General features: G+C 37.9%; 1 protein-coding gene across 1 annotated transcript in view; it reads right to left on the reverse strand.

Annotated features, from left to right (window-relative positions):
* Nucleotides 1-20,530, reverse strand: part of LOC126188160 (protein tramtrack, alpha isoform) — a 334,993-nt gene that overhangs the window by 56,985 nt on the left and 257,478 nt on the right. The window contains exon 8 of the mRNA XM_049929674.1: nucleotides 15,689-16,054. Coding sequence (XP_049785631.1) covers nucleotides 15,689-16,054 — 366 coding nt within the window. The remainder of the gene's footprint in view (nucleotides 1-15,688; nucleotides 16,055-20,530) is intronic.

The raw sequence follows: 20,530 nt of genomic DNA on the forward strand, positions 1-20,530 counted from the left end.
AGGGTGTTATAATCTGTGGGTAAATTCCATGAAATGGGATGCATACAGAATCTCTACAAGGAATGACAGCACCCTAGCAGACCTACTTGCTGTGCAGGCACGTAATTGTGCTGTGTCGTCACTACCTGGAGGTGTTTTGGATGTCTCAGAGAAAAAGAGCTAGCAACGGTTGTAAAAACAAAAGAGGATAGAAAAAAGATTTATTCATGGATTGTTTAACTGAACGTTGGTCATTAGACATGAAGAAAATATATTTAAATATGTATTGATGTAATGACTTGCTAATTCAAAATCTGTTACAGTATATTGTAAAATTGTTCAAGATGATTTAAAATACAACAGCTCTGTGAGAGAATGTTGAGCTATAATTTTGTAGCTACTGGATAGATTCAGAACACTCTTACACTCTTCATACCAACTGCATCAGAGAAGAGTCACACAAGATAATCAGTGGCCTTGATTAGCAAGTGCATGACATTGAGAAATCATCAGAAGGTGACCATAACTGAGAAGAATTCCAGACATATCTTGTGCAGGCTACTAAAAGGTGACAGAAACTTAACACCCTTATTACCATTAATATTATACATTGCAAGGAGAAATGCAACTAGAAATTTCTACAGGCACTTCAAACACTTACAGATGGAAAGACAACAGGTGTTGATGGGTGCAGAAATGCTAAAATCATTAGGTACAGAAATGCACAAAAACTCTTTAAATTAATTAATTAATGCTACAGAAATTATGCTTATCAATTGGCTCTAACTAAAAATAAATAAATACATGAATAAAGGCAATCCACATACATAACAGTAAAAGGATCATATCTAGTGCAGGAAGAAGAGAAACAATTACAGCCTTTCATGTGCTGCTGGAAAGAAAACTAGAAACCAACTTATGGATGTATCCCATTTTCATGGATATGGCAAATGCCTTCTAAAATGTGAATTAGAAACTGCTTTTTGTCACTATGAAGGGAAATGAATAAGACTGGAAGCATAGAAGAAGGGTTTACGAATTGTGCAAAAAATACAAACAGATTAAAAAAAAGAATAACATAAATAAGCAGTATGGCAGGCTTGTTATACTGAAGAAGCTAAATAGACCATCAAATAAAAAACAAAAGATATCACATTCAAGAATCAAAAAATATACTGTATCAAATTGAACAAAATGTAACACATGCTATCAGAAGCACTAAGATACTGAGAGTAAACAAGAAGAAAACTAAAGTAATGGTAATTTAGAAAAGGTTAAAAAGAGCATCACAGAAATTAAGGTTGATAGCACAACTAAACATAACAACACAGGAATATGGAAATCCTAGACAAAATTGTTTGTAATGAACTGCATTTCTCTACAGATGTTTAAACACCCTGGAGACAAGCAACATAGCTCCTACACTGCGTGGATCATACTCCAAAAAGACAGGCATGATAGATCCAACGTCGACTATAAAAAACTGAGTGAATAGGTCAACTAAGAACTTGAATGGGTGTCATGGGACGTCCGCCCCGAACAAACACAACGAACAATGATGAACAAAATGAGATTTTTCGACAAACTGAAACGGGTGTCTTGCGACGTCCGCCCAGAGCAGATACAAAGAACAAAGATGAACAAAATGAGATTAAGAAGAAAAAAGTGTGCACGAGACCAAAAAAGTGTGCACAAGACCTGGGTTCAAGTCCCGGCCATAACAGAAAATTTTAATTCATTGCTTCAGCTTCTATGCTTGTCGAAGATAAAGTTGAGAATGTCTCCCGGGAAATGAATTCCATCTACAAATGTTAGTCGAATGTCTGTCCTCTGCATAAAGGTACTCTATGATGCTTGTTGCACTACCATGAAAAAACAAAGATGGCAGAACTTGTCACTCGTACTGATGGAAAAAGAATACAGACAACACTGAGTGTTACTTGCTTTGTGGCATTTACATTCGCCCTCTTGCCATTCGCTGTGCCCCACAAGGTCATACTCAGAGTAAAGGGCTTGTCTGCTACATGCTTTGTATTTATTTTCAAGAAGGCCTTACAGTACAGTGCTGGAAAAAAGACAGAAGGTAGCTAATGATCCAACTACCCAGAAGCCGGAAAAAAAAAAACTTTATACAGATAAAGCCATTTGTTGCTTAAGGAATGGAAAGACACTGGGAATGCATTTCTTCTGATGATGAAACAAAAAATGACTGCATCCAATGTCAATGTAAGAACAAAATTAAGAATGACACAAAAAATGAAACCTGCCCATATTTTGGATTATAATAAAGACAGGGCTGGTGCGGATCACAACAACCAGCTTTTGAGAAGAAGAAAAATAAAGTGGTGGAAGAAAGCTTTTTTCCCATTTTCATGATAATGATTGTAAATTTGTATGTTTTAAGCAAAAGGTGGTTGCTTAAGGAATGGAAAGACACTGGGAATGCATTTCTTCTGATGATGAAACAAAAAATGACTGCATCCAATGTCAATGTAAGAACAAAATTAAGAATGACACAAAAAATGAAACCTGCCCATATTTTGGATTATAATAAAGACAGGGCTGGTGTGGATCACAACAACCAGCTTTTGAGAAGAAGAAAAATAAAGTGGTGGAAGAAAGCTTTTTTCCCATTTTCATGATAATGATTGTAAATTTGTATGTTTTAAGCAAAAGGTGATGCCTACTAGCTAAAATCTTATTAAATTCTTTACTGAATTGGCAGTGACTTTGTTAAACAGAAGGAGGCCAGGCTGAATCAATTTCTATTCAGAATAGTTCAACTGTAAACAGACTCAGTGGAAGACATATTCCTAAATAGATTCCAGCAACAGAAATGTTAAAATGGCCTCACAAGAGATGTAAGATTTGTGCAGAACAAAGCAAGACAAGACCTGGGAAAGTGCAGGACTCCATATTCTACAATCCTTCCAAATTTTTCACACTAAATAATTTTCAATAAAAAACTAAATTTGAAAATAGTATTGTTTTTAGTACCAAAAACATCAAAATCTATTTCCATTTAGGAAACAATAGACAAAAAATTATTGTTGTGAAAAAAAAAATATTTACATTTTGATACAAAAAATTGGCCAGGTGGGAACAGGTCTGAGGGTTCCCTACAAACTTAATTATGTATACAGACAATTCATCCAGTGCAGGAATTGAGCACCTCAAAGATTTTTGGCTGTTATCAACACTGAGTCTGGCAAGATATCGGTCCCAGGAATGCAGAGACTTTCAAGAATGTTTTAAATTTAAGTGGGAGATGATCAAATAACACCAGATTTTTTTTTCATATGATTAATTATAAATTAATGGTTTTCTGATTTTGTCCTTTACTTGTACAGTGAAACCTTGGTTCTTGCTAAATTTCATGATTCTGTGTCAATGGGAAGTGCACTGTAGGGGTTGATGAGTGAGTCTGCAAGTACCAAAATAATGTTGTTGTTGTTGTTGTTGTTGTTGTTGCTGCTGTTGTCTTCAGCCCAAAGACTGGTTTTATGCAGCTGTCCATGCTACTGTATCCTATGCAAGCTTCTTCATCTCCAAGTAACTACTGCACTCCACATCCTTCTGAATCTGCTTAGTGTATTCATCTGTTGGTCTCCTTCTACAATTTTTACCCTCTATGCTGCCCTCCAATACTAAATTGGTGATCCCTTGATGCTTTGGAACATGTCCTACCAACTGATCCCTTCTTCTAGTTCAGTTGTGCCACAAATTCTCTTCTTCCCAATTCTATTCAGTACCTCCTCATTCATTACATGATCTACCCATCTAATCTTCAGCGTCTATTCGAAAGCTTCTACTCTCTCTTTTTCTAAACTATTTATTGTCCATGTTTCACATCCAAACAGGACTACACTCCATACAAATACTTTTAGAAAAAGACTTCCTGCAATTAAATCTATACTCGATGTTAACGATTTTCTTCAGAAATGCTTCCCTTGCCATAGCCACTCTAAATTTTATTTCCTCTCTACTTTGACCATCATCAGTTATTTTGCTCCCCAAATAACAAAACTCATCTATTACTTCAAGACTCTCATTTTCTGATCTAATTCCCTGAGCATCACTTGATTTCATCTGACTACATTCCAGTACCCTCATTTTACTTTTGCTGATGTAAATCTTATATCCTCCTTTCAGGACACTGTCCATTATGTTCAACTGCTCTTCCAGGTCCTTTGCTGTTTCTGACAGATTTACCATGTCATCAGCAAATCTCAAAGTTTTTATTTCCTCTTCCTGGATTTTAATTCCCACTCCAAATTTTTCTTTTGTTTCCTTTACTGCTTGCTCAATATATAGATTGAATAACATCGGGAATAGGCTACAACCCTGTCTCACTCCCTTCCCAACCACTGCTTCCCTTTTATGCCCCTCGGCTCTTACAACTGCCATCTGGTTTCTGTACAAATTGTAAATAGCTTTTCGCTCCCTGTATTTCACTCCTGCCACCTTCAGAACTTGAAAGAGTATTCCAGTTGTCAACATTGTCAAAAGCTTTCTCTAAGTTTACAAAAGCTAGAAACGTAGGTTTGCCTTTCCTTAATCTATTTCCTAAGATAAGTCATAGGGTCAGTATTGCCTCATGTGTTCCAATATTTCTACAGAATCCAAACTGATCTTCCCCAAGGTTAGCTTCTATCAGTTTTTTCATTTGTCTGTAAAGAATTCGTGTCAGTATTTTGCAGCCGTGACTGATAGTTCAGCAATTTTCACACCTGTCAACACCTCCTTTCTTTGGGATTGGAATTATTATATTCTTCACCTCTCTCATACATCTTGCTCACCAAATGGTAGTTTTGTTAGGGTTGGCTCTCCCAAGGCTAACAGTAGTTCCAATGGAATGTTGTCTACTTCTGGGGCCTTGTTTCAGCTTAGGTCTTTCAGTGCTCTGTCAAAAGCTTCATGCAATATTGTATCTCCCATTTCATCTTCACCTACATTCTCTTCCATTTCCATAATATTTCCCTTGTGTACATCGCCCCTGTACAGACCCTCTAGACAGTCCTTCCACCTTTTTTCTTTCCCTTCTTTGCTTAGAAATGGTTTACCATCTGAGCTCTTGACATTACACAAGTGGTTCTCTTTTCTCCAAAGGTCTCTTTAATTGTCCTGTAGGCTGTATCTATCTTACCGTTAGTGATATATGCCTCTACATCCTTAAATTTGTCCCCTAGCCATCTCTGCTTAGCCATTTTGCACTTCCTGTCAATCTCAGTTTTGAGATGTTTGTATTCCTTTTTAACTGCTTCATTTACTGCGTTTTTATGTTTTCTCCTTTCATCAATTAAATTCAAGATCTCTTCTGTTACCAAAGGATTTCTACTAGCCCTTGTCTTTTTACCTACTTGATCCTCTGTTGCCTTCACTATTTCATCTCTCACAGCTACCCGTTCTTCTTATACTGTATTTCTTTCCCCTGTTCTTGTCAACTGTTCCCAAATGCTCTCTCTCAAACTCCCTACAACCTCTGGTTCTTTCAGTTTATCCAGGACCCATTTCCTTAAATTCTCAACTTTTTGCAGTTTCTTCAGTTTTAATCTACAGTTCATAACCAATATATTGTGGAAATGTCTTACAATTTAAATCCTGGTTCCTAAATCTCTAGCCGTCCACTGCGACCGAACGGTTCCAGGTGCTTCAGTCCGGAACCACACTGCTGCTACGGTCGTAGGTTCGAATCCTGCCTCGGGCATGGATGTGCGTGTTGTCCTTAGGTTGGTTAGGTTTAAGTAGTTCTAAGTCTAGGGGACTGATGACCTCCGATGTTAAGTCCCATAGTGCTTAGAGTCATTTGAACCTTTTTTTAAACTTAAATCTCTGTCTTACCATTGTATAATCTATCTGAAACCTTCCAGTGTCTCCAGGCCTCTTCCACGTACATACAACCTTCTATCATGATTCTTAAACAAAGTGTTAGCTATGTTATGCTCTGTGCAAAATTCTACCAGGCATTTTCTTCTTTCATACCTTACCCCCATTCCATATTCATCTACTACTTTTCCTCCTCTTCCTTTTCCTACTACCAAATTCCAGACCCCATGACAATTAAATTTTTGTCTCCCTTCATTTTCTGAATAATTTCTTTTATCTCATCATACGTTTCTTCAATCTCTTCATCATCTGCAGAGCTAGTTGGCATATAAACTTGTACTACTGTAGTAGGTATAGGCTTCATGTCTATCTTGGTTACAATAATGCATTCACTATGCTGTTTGTAGTAGCTTACCTGCACTCTTTTTTTTTTTTTTTTAATTCAGTATTAAACCTACTCCTCCATTACCAATACCTGATTTTGTATTTATAACTCTGTATTCACCTGACAGGAAGTCTTATTCCTCCTGCCACCGAACTTCACTAATTCCCACTAAATCTAACTTTAACCTATCCGTTTCCCTTTTTAGATTTTCTAACCTACCTGCCCGATTAAGGGATCTGACATTCAATGATACGATATGTAGAATGCCAGTCTTGTTTCTCCTGATGACATATCTCCTGATGCAGTATTAAAATATGTGACATAAATAGCTAACAATGGAAAATCCAGGATGGAATGTAACAATAACAGAGAAGGAAAGTTGCTGCTCACCATACAGCGGAGATGCTGAGCCGTGATAGGCGCAATAAAAAGATTCACGCCGTAAGGCCTTTGTCAGCAGTACACACACACACACACACACACACACAAAAAAAAAAAAAAAACTGGCACACAAGTCTGCAGCTGAGTGTAGTTTCAGCTCTCTGAGACTGCAGATGTGTGTGCAAGTTGTGTTTGTGTGAGTGTGTGCGTGCGTGTATGTATGTGTGTCTACTGCTGACAAAGGCCTATGGCCGAAAGCTATGAGTGTGTGAATCTTTTTATTGTGCCTATCGTGACTCAGCATCTCCGCTATAGGGTGAGTGGCAACTTTCCTTCTCTGGTATTGTGACATAAATAGCTGTATCTTTTGACTGCATTGACTCAGAAGCTTCCATTTTTAATACTGTCAAGGGACCATAGACCTCAAGATGTGACAAAAATCTCAAATTGATATGTCTACCCATTACTGAGGAAAAGGGTTTTTAACAGTCCGATAGACAGACAGATGGACAACAAAGTGATCCTATAAGAATTCTGTTTTTTCTGACTGAGGTATGGAACTCTAAAAAATGGTGACTGATGTAAGTCTCTGTTTCTTTGCAATATTTCATAGGAAAAGACTAAATGCAAATGCAATGAAGATATGTAAATTCTGTGCAGTAGAATGTACTACACAAAATTCAGAAAAACTATGAAAAATGATAGTGTCAGCCAATAAAACTACGCCCTAGCTGCTCAATTCTCAAAGTGTTAAAACACATCACAGAAGGAAAGAGGGATGACTTATACAATTATCTAAAGTGTTAACAGGAGGCATGTGCAGAAACATATAGTTGTCCTATATTGCATATAGTGGAGAGGAAGAGAGAGATGAGGTGCAACAAGTTTTATTAATGAAGTTGGCTACACAACCTTTAGTCTTTAAATATTAAGCTCCTTGTTATAGTGGACACTATATCTCCTTAGTACTGGGGCAACAGTACCTTTGAAATATCTCTCTATGTGCTGCAAGCACAACGGCCTTTTCTGAACTAGCTGCTTCAGTCCCTCCACAGGTCTGCAAAAACTATTTATGGCCCACTGCAGTATGCAACACATGTTTGCAACAGCCATTTTTCCTCACTGCTATGACAATCCTACAGAAGCTGTTAGTTCTGAGAGAGGTGATAAAATTCACTCTGGCAGATTTCATAGTTCATAGCTTCCATGAATGGGCCCTCTTTGGTCTTTTCAGACGTCATGATTGTGGGATGATCTGATGGCTTTTCGTGTATTCCTTTTAGTCCTAATATGGTAGATCTCACAAGCTGCTGGCTTGATTTTTGTGCCTCTCTTAGTTGTGATAATGTCTTCATGCTGATATTTTGACAAGGGAACGCCCCATCATTTTCCAGGTGTGAATGAAATAAGAGATCACTGTGCATCACAACTTAAACACTCGGTGGGATGGGTTGTCAACCAGGAAACAAAATACGGCACATGCAGAAAGCAATACGCACCATAAATAAGAAGTGCCACCACATAAATTAAGAAAAACAACACCACACATTATCAATAGTGAAATATTAATTAACAATGGGCGAGCAAGTGGCGCTAACTCTGTCCCTCTGTTGTTTCATCAAGGAGGGAGCAACAAGATCCCACACAGAATTCAAGCAAAAAACTTTCTCTATTTGTGAGATGGAAAGAGAAAAGGGAGCCCATGTCAGAGAAGTAAAATGTTCAGTAAATGCAAAATCGTTCAATAATATCTAAAATATCTATATTTATTTTCTTGTATGTTGCAGGAATTTACTTCATTCTGTACATGTTACTATCAATTTGAAAGTTGTTTGAATCCAACAGGAGTCATTAATGCCATTAAAATTAATGTAAGTATTCTGAAAATGGACCACTTGTCAGTATGAGAAATAATACTGGTCCAACATGAGGTCCCTTTTCTAATCTCGTTGCTGCATATCGAATGCTTCACAAAATAGTATCACCTAAATTTTATAGTCACTTCAAGGAGTACAGATAGCTTTGTATAAAAAAAATGTGCATACAATAATGCCAAGCAAGACAAGTGGTTCCCTTTTACATGAGAGTTATAAATGCCTACAGATGTTACCAATTTGCAGTTAGCAGCTTTAAAATGCTAGCTAACAGCTGATGGTACTGTAGCAGCAAAAACCTACCCCTGCAACAAATGTTAACTCTGCTGTTGTTGCTAGAAATGAAAAAGGAGAAGTTGCTGTGATATGTATGACTGGCTAAATATCTTGAAGATAAGTAAATCAATGAAAATAATTTTTGAAAGCACAACATAATTGGATAAATAAAAGATCTACCCACCAAGCAGCGGCAGGAGAATACACAAATAAAAGGTATTATGTATGCAAGTGTTTGGAGCTAGTGGCTCCTTCATCTGGCAGAAAGGTTGAAGGGGAATGAAGAGGGGTAAGGAAAAAGGACTCCTGAGGTTTAGGAAAAGGGGCAGAGTTTGGAAAAGCCACCCAGAACCCCGGGTCAATGAAGACTTACTGCACTGGATGTGAAGGAAAGTCTTTCCTTCTCGTCCTGTTCAGTAAGTCTCTCTTGACAGGGATTCTGGGTGACTTTCCTGAACTCTACTCTTTTTCATAAACCTCACCAGTCCTTTTCCTTCCTCTCTTCCTTCCCCTTCAACCCTTCTGCCAGAAGAAGGAGCCACCACTGGCTCCAAAAGCTGACATATATAATACCTCTCATTTGTGTGTTCTCCTCGCCGCTTGGTGATTAGATCTTTTATCTATCCAATTACACTGTGTTTTGAAGAAGAGTAAGTTACATAGATCTGATATAATTAAATTTTCCTTGAGACATATGAGCCTCATATTTATCTGCGATAATGATGGAAGCTGAAGAGATGAACAAAAATTTGTGCCATGGCCAGGCCTTGGGTCTCCTTGCTTACTGTGCATGTATGCTAGCCATTACACCATCACAGCTATGTTAGCTATAATGCTGTGGCTGCTTAGTAATCACTGCAAAATGGACTCTGATGGACATGAATTTGTGCACCAAATCTTTCCCAAAGAAAATGGACCTGTTGGTGTGGTATTCCCACAGGGATGACAAAACAATAAAAAGACTATCTTTCTTAGAACATAAGCACCCACTGCACAGAGGAACAAAAAGACATTCTGTGTCCTGAAGTATAGCTAGAACCTGAACCAGGACATCCAGTCAGTGACAATAAGGATCCTGAGGAAGAACATGTCCAACTAGATATTCCAGAACCAAAGGAGAAGAGGTAAAAAAGCTGTTTGTGAAAATCTTGAACCCCTGTAGACGTAAGTATTTTAAAAGTAGAAAATTAAATCCTTTGGCAACTATAAAATATGGTATCTCAATCTATTTTTGGGGGTTTCGTAAATTCAAAATTGTATGTGGTTTTGGGCCCATTAATGGCTCCAAAATCTAGGTTTGGTCTAAAAGATGCCATAACACAACAAAAATACCAATATTTTTCCAAAAAAGGCTGTGCAGAGTATGCTAATTTTTCTAGATTTGGGGCTAGTTTATTTGGTTTTAAATTTTTGTTCACTATAATGTGCTATCGGTCTGAAGGGGTTAATCATGAAATGTGTAATGTTAGCCTAAAAAAGCCTGCACCATTTGACAAAGGGCATTTTAAGGGTAATATATACACTGATTTTGTTTTTTAAATATGTCTAAATAAAAACTTTGAGGTTCGCAGATGACATTGTAATTCTGTCAGAGACGGCAAAGGACTTGGAAGAGCAGTTGAATGGAATGGATAGTGTCTTGAAAGGAGGATATAAGATGAACATCAACAAAAGGAAAACGAGGATAATGGAATGTAGTAGAATTAAGTTGGGTGATGCTGAGGGAATTAGATTAGGAAATGAGACACTTAAAGTAGTAAAGGAGTTTTGCTATTTGGGGAGCAAAATAACTGATGATGGTCGAAGTAGAGAGGATATAAAATGTAGACTGGCAATGGCAAGGAAAGCGATTCTGAAGAAGAGAAATTTGTTAACATCGAGTATAGATTTAAGTGTCAGGAAGCAGTTTCTGAAAGTATTTGTATGGAGTGTAGCCATGTATGGAAGTGAAACATGGAAGATAAATAGTTTGGACAAGAAAGAAGAGAACAGAAGCTTTCAGAATGTGGTGCTACAGAAGAATGCTTAAGATTAGATGGGTAGATCATATAACTAATGAGAAGATATTGAATAGAATTGGGGAGAAGAGGAGTTTGTGGCACAACTTGACAAGAAGAAGGGACCGGTTGGTAGGACATGTTCTGAGGCATCAAAGGATCACAAATTTAGCATTGGAGGGCAGTGTGGAGGGTAAAAATCATAGAGGGAGACCAAGAGATGCATACACTAAGCAGATTCAGAAGGACGTAGTTTGCAGTAAGTACTGGGAGATGAAGAAGCTTGCACAGGATAGAGTAGCATGGAGAGCTGCATCAAACCAGTCTCAGGACTGAAGACCACAACAACAATCAAAAAATGATAATAAATTGAAACTTTAAAATGCATTATCAGTATTTTTCATCGCCAATATTAAGCCTTTTGTAATTCACTCAAATTTAGAGATATAAATCTTTTTTTAAAATTGTTTAGAATTTAATGCTCAATGTAAAAATATCATCAGTTCAAAATCCAAAATTGTTGACAAAAGGTCCCTTCTCAGTTTCCATCTCACATTTGTATGGTCACTTTCAGTTTAATCTCAATGGCATTCTTAATAACAATATCCCAGCAACTGGAAGCACATGTCAGAATTTACATGTTTGTATAGTCCGTATAATGATCAGTACAAGTAATATTTTGCAATGACAGATTTACTCAGGTTTTGTGTGTGTGTGTGTGTGTGTGTGTGTGTGTGTGTGTGTGTGTGTTGCTTATGCTCTATACACATTACAATATCAAAGGCAATTTCAGCTACCCTCATCATCAAGAACAACCAAGCTACTTCATGGTCATGTGGATTTAAAGAGAGAAAGAACATACAAAAATGAGTACAATGAAGCACACATCTACAAGCGATTTTCTTGGCACATAAGCTCACAAAAGGGGCATTCCATGTCAAGTGTCCCAGTTTAGAAGATGCTCCCAGCTTGACCATCTACAATTTTGATGAAATTTGTACAGTATGTACCTTAGGGTCCTACATGAACTTATGCAAAGTTTCAGGCTCACCTGTAGCTTGGTTGAGGTGCTGGAGCCACTTTTGTGAAAGCCACTTTTACCAAGACTGAAAATTCGCGAAGAAATCTTCAAGTTTGGCTAAACTCTTGCTTCTGGGCATAGTGGTACAACTTTTTGTGTTCTACACACAAATGATGGAAGTAGAGTTCAGAAAGCTATGCATTTGGCATAATCTCAGTTCAAACTGGGCAACAAACCATGTCGTGAGAAATTTGTCCCATAATTTAACGAGGCATAAGTAGTGAAGAAAGTGCTCTATGGACCTCATCTTTTGCCAAACTACTGTCTGTCTGGATGTTACATATATAACAAATTTGGGCCTGGCTTGTGTGTTTAATTACTGTTCTACCATACTGTAAATTTGCTAAAAAACATGAACGTGTCAAAATATACCCATGTTCAAAGTCATGTGTCTCAAAATGGACACCTACCACATTACATTCATTAACACCACTCAATAGGCCACATTTCATTCTATTAGAAAAACTTATTTTCATTTTGGTGTCTGTTTCGATAAGGTGCAAAAATTGTGCCTCAAATTTGAAATTTTGTTGATTATGTCTGCAGTGTTTAAATATACATTTTGCTGTTTATTGGGTGATTTTAAACCTGTCTGTGACAGGTTCATTCCTAAATTTAACCATTTAACTGTACTAGAGACTGACATTATTTTTGTGAAACTGAATGCTTATTAATTTTGTTTCTTTGCTTTATTTAGGACTCGGCAATTTGATTTTAGTGCCTGAAGCATATCAAGTTGTTGCTAAAATGGAAAAACAAGATCAAGTTAATGTATGCAGTTACGTATATCACAAATTTGTGCCATTAATGACATACAGTGGTTTAAAAGGACTACAAGCTGTAAAGAAACTTTCCATAGAAGAATAAGAATTTCTTACAAGGCAGAGTGGTTTACACTCCGCCGAAAATGCTGAACTATGCTTCCACCATGAAGTTACTCCTACAAAGATTTGAAGTTTTGCAAAGATCATGCTGCAATCCATTTTGCAAGAAACACCATACTGCACAAAAAAGTTTGCACTCAATCAACATAGAAACAGCTGACCTACTAAAAAGGATAACCATGTCTGACGTTAAACCAGGCCATAAAATGTGCCCTTCCTGTAGAAAAGAATCTGATATACTGAAATAGTCACAAATGGAAATTACATCTCAGTTAGATGAAGATGATGAGACTAATGTTGCTCACAATGTGAACACAAGCTTAACAGCTGTTGGAATATCACCATTAAAATTTCAATGAATTGGTGCAAGGGATGCAAAAGGGCATGCAAAGTGCAAAATACGTCAAGTTGAAGGTGCAATTATTAAGAAAATTGCAGAAGTGGGAGGACTTGATCCCAGTGAACTGGAGCAACCATCCACAAGCAAGCAATGCTTGACTTCTTCAGATTACAGTCAGCTGATCCAAGAACTGAAAATCATAATGAGAAAATTCCATTTTTGACATTAGTTCCCAAAGCTGGTCTAGCAAAAAGACTATGGAAGAATTTTGTGTTTCAGAAAGAATGGTAAGGAAGGCTAGGAAGTTAAAAGCTGAACTGGGAATACTGGCACAGCCCAAGGGTAAATGTGGGAAAAAGCTTTCTGAGGCTGTGAAGGCAAAAGTTATAGAACATTTTTATGATGAAGAGTTTAGTCAGATTTGTCCAGGAAAAAAAGGACTGTATTACTGTTTGGATTGATGGAAAAAAGGTTCAAAAACAAAAATACTTAGTACTGAGCAACTCAAAAGAAACGTTTGTTGGGCACTGCAATAAAAATGGACCAGAAATTGGATTTTCCCAATTTTGTGAATTAAGGCCAAAGTGGTGTGTGACTGTAGGCACAGCTGGTTCACATTCAGTTTATGTCTGCACAATACATCAAAATGTGGAACTAATGTTGGCACATAGCCCAATAAAAGAAGATTACAAAATATTACTGAGCAAAATCACCTGTAATTTGGAAACAAAGGATTGTGTGCTTCATCCATGTGAAGTATGCTCAGGAACAGAAGCTCTAAAGGAATATTTCGAAAGCGCTTTTGCAGATATTGATCTTGAGGATACAATTCAGTTCAAACAATGAACTCACACTGACAGAGATACGCTTGAAGCCAGAGAAATGAAGTTGAAGAATTCACTGAACTATCAGTTACAAAACTTTGGTCCTTTCTACTCACCACTACATTGAAAAGCATCACAGCAAGCATTTGTAGTTTACTAAAGAAGGTATCAAACCAGGAGAATTGATTATATTAATGGATTTTGCTGAAAATTACTCCTTTATTGTCCAAGACGTAGTTCAAGGATTCCATTGGGAAAATAGTCAAGCTACAATGATTGAAAATGGTAGATAGGAAATATCTGTGAACTTTCATGTGAAGAAAAAGATGCCTTGATTAATTTCATGCATCCTCATGGAGCTGCTCAATCATTTCATTGGGCAGCTAGAAGAGAGATATGCTGGATTCCAGAATAACAGATAATTGCAGTCATACCAGTTCCAGCTCATCAATAATGGGGCGGCAATACAGTTTGCCAGAAGCAATAGTTTTGGACATCAGCAACAAGCTTAAAGCATTTAACAACTGAAGAATTCTGCATTATGGCTTGGGAACCACAAAGAGACCCAAACAAAGCTTGGGAACCTGTTGAATATCAACATTCAGGCTTGGGAACCTGTTGGATACCCACATTCAGGCTTGGGAACCTGTTGGATACCCACATTCAGGTTTGGGAACCTGTTAGATACCCAGGTTCAGGCTTGGGAACCTTTAGATACTCACATTATGGCTTGGGAACCTGCTAGACTTCCACTTTCAGACTTGGGAACCTGCAGTAAAGAAACTCACCCATGGCTGAGCTTGCATGGCTATTGGGCGTGGTCCGTTGGCGATGGCGCTACCACTCACTGAGATTGGTAGTGGTATAGCCACCATGGACCAACGCAATGATTTTTCTAGAACTACAAAAAATTCAACAGTTTAGGCACAGTTTTTGCACCTTACCCAAAGAGACACTAAAATGAAAATAAGTTTTTCTAATAGAATGAAATGAGCCCTATTGAATGGTGTTAATGAATGTAAAGTGGTAGGTGTCCACTGTGAGTCACATGATTTTGAACACAGGTATATTTTGATACATCCATGTTTTTTGGCAAATTTACAGGATGGTAGTACAGTAATTAAACACACAAGCTAGGCCCAAATTTGTGATACACTAAACACCCAGACAGACAGTAGTTTGGCAAAAGACCAGGTCCATAGTGGACTTTCTCCACTACTTATGCCTCATTAAAGTATGGGACAAATTTCTCGTGACATGATTTGCTGCCCACTTTGAACTCAGATTATGCCAAATGTATTGCTTTCTGAACTCTACTTTCATCATTTGTGAGTAGAGCACAAAAAGTTGTTCCAGTGTACCCAGAAGCAAGAGTTTAGCTCTTTTACATTAGGAACAGTGAAATGCCAAACTTGAAGATTTCTTCGGGACTTTTCAGTCTCAGTAAAAATGATCTTCACAAAAGTGGCTCTAGCACCTCAACCAAGTTACAGGTGAGCTTGAAACTTTGCACAAGTTCACATAGGGCTCTCAGGCACACACTGTAGAAAATTCATCAGAATTGAAGATGGTTGAGCTGGGAGCTCTAGGACACTTCACCTGGATTACCCAACAGAGCATAAAACACCTGGTTGTGTTTGAATGTTTGTTCATGTTTCAACTTCAGAACACAAACAGATTCTCACATACTTGGCTCCAGGTATCCAAACTAAGTATGATCAATATTCTGCAGAATTTATTATATGCACCATGACTTTGTTAGGTTAATGCAAAGAAAATATAGATAAATCATGTTTGCATATACAGACTGAGACTTTCAACATAATCTGTAAAACACATACTGAGGGAGATGGTGCTCGTGCTGGTGATTCCTGCGTTGGTGCAGTTACGAGCTGCACGTGGAAAGGAGGTGGTGGAAGCTGCTGCTGCACAACTGGCAGCTGTTGTTGTTGTTGTTGTTGCTGCTGCTGCTGCTGCTGCTGCTGCTGTGGTTGTTGTTGATGCTGCTGCAAGTGGTGTTGCTGCTGATGCTGCTGCGAGAGTTGACGCTGAATTGTCAGCAGAGGCGTATGAGTGGATACTACACTCTGTATCTGTGGGTCAGAATGCTGCTTCACGAGGTAGGTTGGTGTCTGCGGCACTGTCAGAAGCTGGCAACTGCGACTAGGCCCAGGTTCTGAGCTCTGCCGTTCGACACGGTGCGGAACCTGAAGTCAGACATGAACTTATAAAGGCTACAGAAATTATGCTACTTTGGAACCATAGCTGCCTAAGGTTCCCTGAAGCTAAACATAAAATGGTGCAAAAATGTAATTATTTATTTAAAAAATTATTTTTCTTTATGTCACTATAACCTTTAAATCCCTGCCCCCCTCCAACAAACAACGAATATTGCCGTCATGAGGTGGCTTGTGGATCTCAGTGACATGCAGGTGCAACAACACATCAGAGGGATATAAGTAGAGAGGGTAATAAAAAGGAGAAGCAATCCCTTCTATATTGTGATGACAACAGTCCAGATGATTAATAGTAACATTAGTCAACTAAGCCTACCTACATTAGTACTGCGAATGGTTGGAAGCAACGGGAAACTACAGCTGTTATATTTCCCAAGGACATACAGCTCTACAATATGGTTTAATGATAATGGCATTATCTAGTTTAGAGCACAATGTTCCAGAGATAAAATAGTTCCACATTAAGATATCTGGTTGGGGACTATACAGGAGCACAATGTCAACAGTAAAAAGTAAACTTGGTGTTCTATGGGTTGAAACCTGTAAGCTTTGTTACATCCTGTAACCAGGTACGTAGGTTAGAGAACTTGAAAAGAGAAATGGATCAGTTGAAGTTGGATATAGTGGGAATTAGTGAAAGAGTGGTGGCAGGTCATGTGAGTACAGGCTAGAATTCTGCAAAGAACAAATATAAATCATTGCAAGCACTTGTTTTAAGAATCGTGAATGGTGTACGTAGAAAAGACCTGAAGCCACTGGGCGGTTTCAGATAAATTATACAATGATAAGGCAAGAGATTTCAGAACCAGATTCTAATCTGTAAAATTTTCCCTGGAACAGAAGGGGACTGCGGCCATATTAAATGAAGATTAAAACTGAAACAAATGCATAAATGTAAAAAAAAAACTAAGGAGATGAGAACTGGATAAATTGAAAGAACCAATAGTTGTTGAGAGTTTCAATGGGATTGTTTAGGGAATAATTGACTGAAATGGGGGGAAGGAATTAAACGGAAGATGAATAGGTAGCTCTGAGAGATGAAATACTGAAAGCAGCAGAAGAACACAGTCAAAAAGACAAGGTCCATTAGAAATCCTTGGATCAGCATGAGATACTTAATTTGAATGATAACTGGAGAAAATACCAAAATGTAGCTAACGAAGCAGGAATTTCCACATTTCATAATAGGCAGTATTTGTCATACAGTGTTACATGATCCTGTGGTGATTCTAAATATGTCATGTGAAATGGCACTGAGGTCTCTTAATTTGATGTATGGGTAGTAGGTTAATGGTCAATCTTGTAAACCGCATTCAGCTACATATTCACTGCACTAGTAACTTGAACATATTAAGTAAGTGACACCAGATTGAATTCATAGTTACTTAATTCATAGTTAGTTCATAGTTAAATGGCACACACACATCAGCTCTCGGCTGTAGTGGACTTTGAAGTGTAAGTATAAGAACCAAAGAAACAGGTGAGAGTATTAAAATCCTAGTGATTAATTGCTGAAGAATTCATGACAAAGCACCAGAGTTTGAAGCTCTCCTAGAAAGTTGTTGAGCTCACATTTTACTAGGTACAGAAGGCTGGTTAAAATTCTAAGTTGATGTCAGTAAGATTTAGGCAGAAAATTTAAGCATGTATCGAAATGATAGGTTAATGACACATGTTGGTGGTGTATTTGTTGCAGTAGATGAGAAACCCTAATCTACTGAGACAGGAATTGAAACTGCACATGTGACTATCTGGGCAAGACTCAATATCAAAGGCTATTGACCACCAGACTTATCTGCAGATGTAACTGGAAACATTACAGAAAACCTAAATTCACTTGTAACATTAAGTTCCCCAATCATATTGTCATCATCAGCTAAAACTTTAATCATCTAATGATCAATTGGGAAAATTACAGTTTTGTAAGTGATGGGCATGGCAAGAAGTACTGCAAAACATTACTAAATGCATTCTCTGAGAACTACCTAGAAAATTTTTTTAGACAGTCTACTCATATTGGAAGTATATTGTATCTAACAGCAACAAATAGATGTGACCTCTTTGAGGATGTCCACATACAAACTGTTATTGGTGGAGACTGTTGTAACAACAGTGATTACTAAAGTACAAAGGCAACAAGTAGAAGGATTTATATTTTAGCAAACTAGATGAAGAAGCAGTAGTATCATATCTCAAAATAAGGAACTTGAAACATTTAGCTCTTAAGAGGAAAATACAGAAGAACTGTGCCTCCGGTTTAGAAGAATAGTTGACCATGCACTTGATAGATATGTGCCTAGTAGAATAATTCATCATGGGAGGGCCCCTTCATGGTACATAATCACTGTAAATAACCTTCTACCCAAGCAATAAAGGCTGCTGTGTAATAGCATAACAGGTGTAAAACAAAGCATAAGGTTATATATAGTGAGATGCTAAATGAATTGGGTTTGGCTGTCAAGAGGGCAATTGTGTGCAGTCTTCTCCAATGACCACCATACTAGAATATTTTCAAAGGACTTCTCACAAAATCCACACAAATTCTGGCCATTCATAAATGCTGATATTGGTACCCAAGTTTGTGTCCAGACACTCAAGGACAAGACAGAGAATGAAAATGAGGGCAGTAAAGCAAAAGCAGACACACTGAACTTTGTTTACAAACGTTCCTTTACAAATAAAAATTTGTAAATATCGCCCCAGTTCAATTCCCTGCATGAACAAATGATATAGATATCAGTGGTGTTTAGAGACAGCTGAAATGGCTAAAATTTAACAAATCTCCAGGATCCAATGGAATACCTATCATATTTTATACCAAATTTGTGGCCAGTTTATCACCTTTTTTAACTATAATCTACCCTAGAGCACTCAAACAAAAAACCGTACCAAGAAATTGGAAGAAAGCACAGGTCACATCTGTCTACAAGTAGGGTAACAGAAGTGACCCACAAAACTATTGCCCATAATAACCTTGACATCTGTTTCTTGTAGAATATTAGAACATATTCTGAGCTCCAACATAATGAGGCACCTCAAACAGAATGACTTCCTCCATGCGAACCAGGATCGAATCCACAAACATTAATCATGTGAAATCCAACTCTCACCTTTCTCACGATATCCTGAAAACCATTGACAAAAGCAGTCATACAGACGCAATATTTCGCAACTTCCAAAAAAATTTGACTCTGTATCACATCTGCACTTATTATGAAAATGATATAATGAAAAGAGTAGTTGCTACTCATTGTATAGTGGAGATGACGAGTTGCAGAAAGGCACAACAAGAAGACTCTCGGAAAGTTAGCTCTGAGCCAGCAAGGCCTTTGACAAAAATAGACAATCACAAACACAAACACAAACACAAACACACACACACACACACACACACACACACACACACACACACATGTGCATGCACACAAGCAATGCACACACACATGACCACAGTCTTTGGCAGCTGGAACCAGATCATCATACAGGCTATCCAGCAAAATTTGTTATTGGACTGAAGGCTTTTTGATATGGAGGTTGTGGCTTGTCAATCTTGAACACAGCATCACTGACAGATGTAGAATTAATTTTGGGTGTCCCCAAGGGAAGTGTATTGGGAGCCTTGTTGTTCATTTTGTATATTAATGACCTTGCACATAATATTTATTAATTGTTACCTCAGACTTTTTGCTTATAACGTAGCTGTCTATACTGAAGTACTGTCTGAAAAAAGCTACACAAATGTTCATTTGGATCTTAATGAGATTCCAAAGTGGTGCAAATATTGGCAACCTGGTTTAAAAGTTCAAAAATATAAAATTGTGCATTTCACAATAAAAGTAGTATCCTATGAATACAGTATCAATAAAACACAAATGAAAATGGCCAATTCATACAAATACTTGGCTTTAACACTTTGTATGGGTGTGATTTGGAACAGTCACATATGGTCAGTTGTAAGTAAAGTACGTGGCAGACTGCAGTTTATTGGTATAAATGTAATCAGTCTAAAAAGGAGATTGCTTACAAAGCACTCATGTGACCCATCCTAGATTGCTGCTCATGTGTAAGGGACCCGTATCAAATACACTCCTGGAAATTGAAATAAGAACACCGTGAATTCATTGTCCCAGGAAGGGGAAACTTTATTGACACATTCCTGGGGTCAGATACATCACATGATCACACTGACAGAACCACAGGCACATAGACACAGGCAACATAGCATGCACAATGTCGGCACTAGTACAGTGTATATCCACCTTTCGCAGCAATGCAGGCTGCTATTCTCCCATGGAGACAATCGTAGAGATGCTGGATGTAGTCCTGTGGAACGGCTTGCCATGCCATTTCCACCTGGCGCCTCAGTTGGACCAGCGTTCGTGCTGGACGTGCAGACCGCGTGAGACGACGCTTCATCCAGTCCCAAACATGCTCAATGGGGGACAG

This window comes from Schistocerca cancellata, chromosome 5, assembly GCF_023864275.1.
Source record: "Schistocerca cancellata isolate TAMUIC-IGC-003103 chromosome 5, iqSchCanc2.1, whole genome shotgun sequence".
In the NCBI taxonomy this organism is placed as follows: Eukaryota; Metazoa; Arthropoda; class Insecta; order Orthoptera; family Acrididae; genus Schistocerca; species Schistocerca cancellata.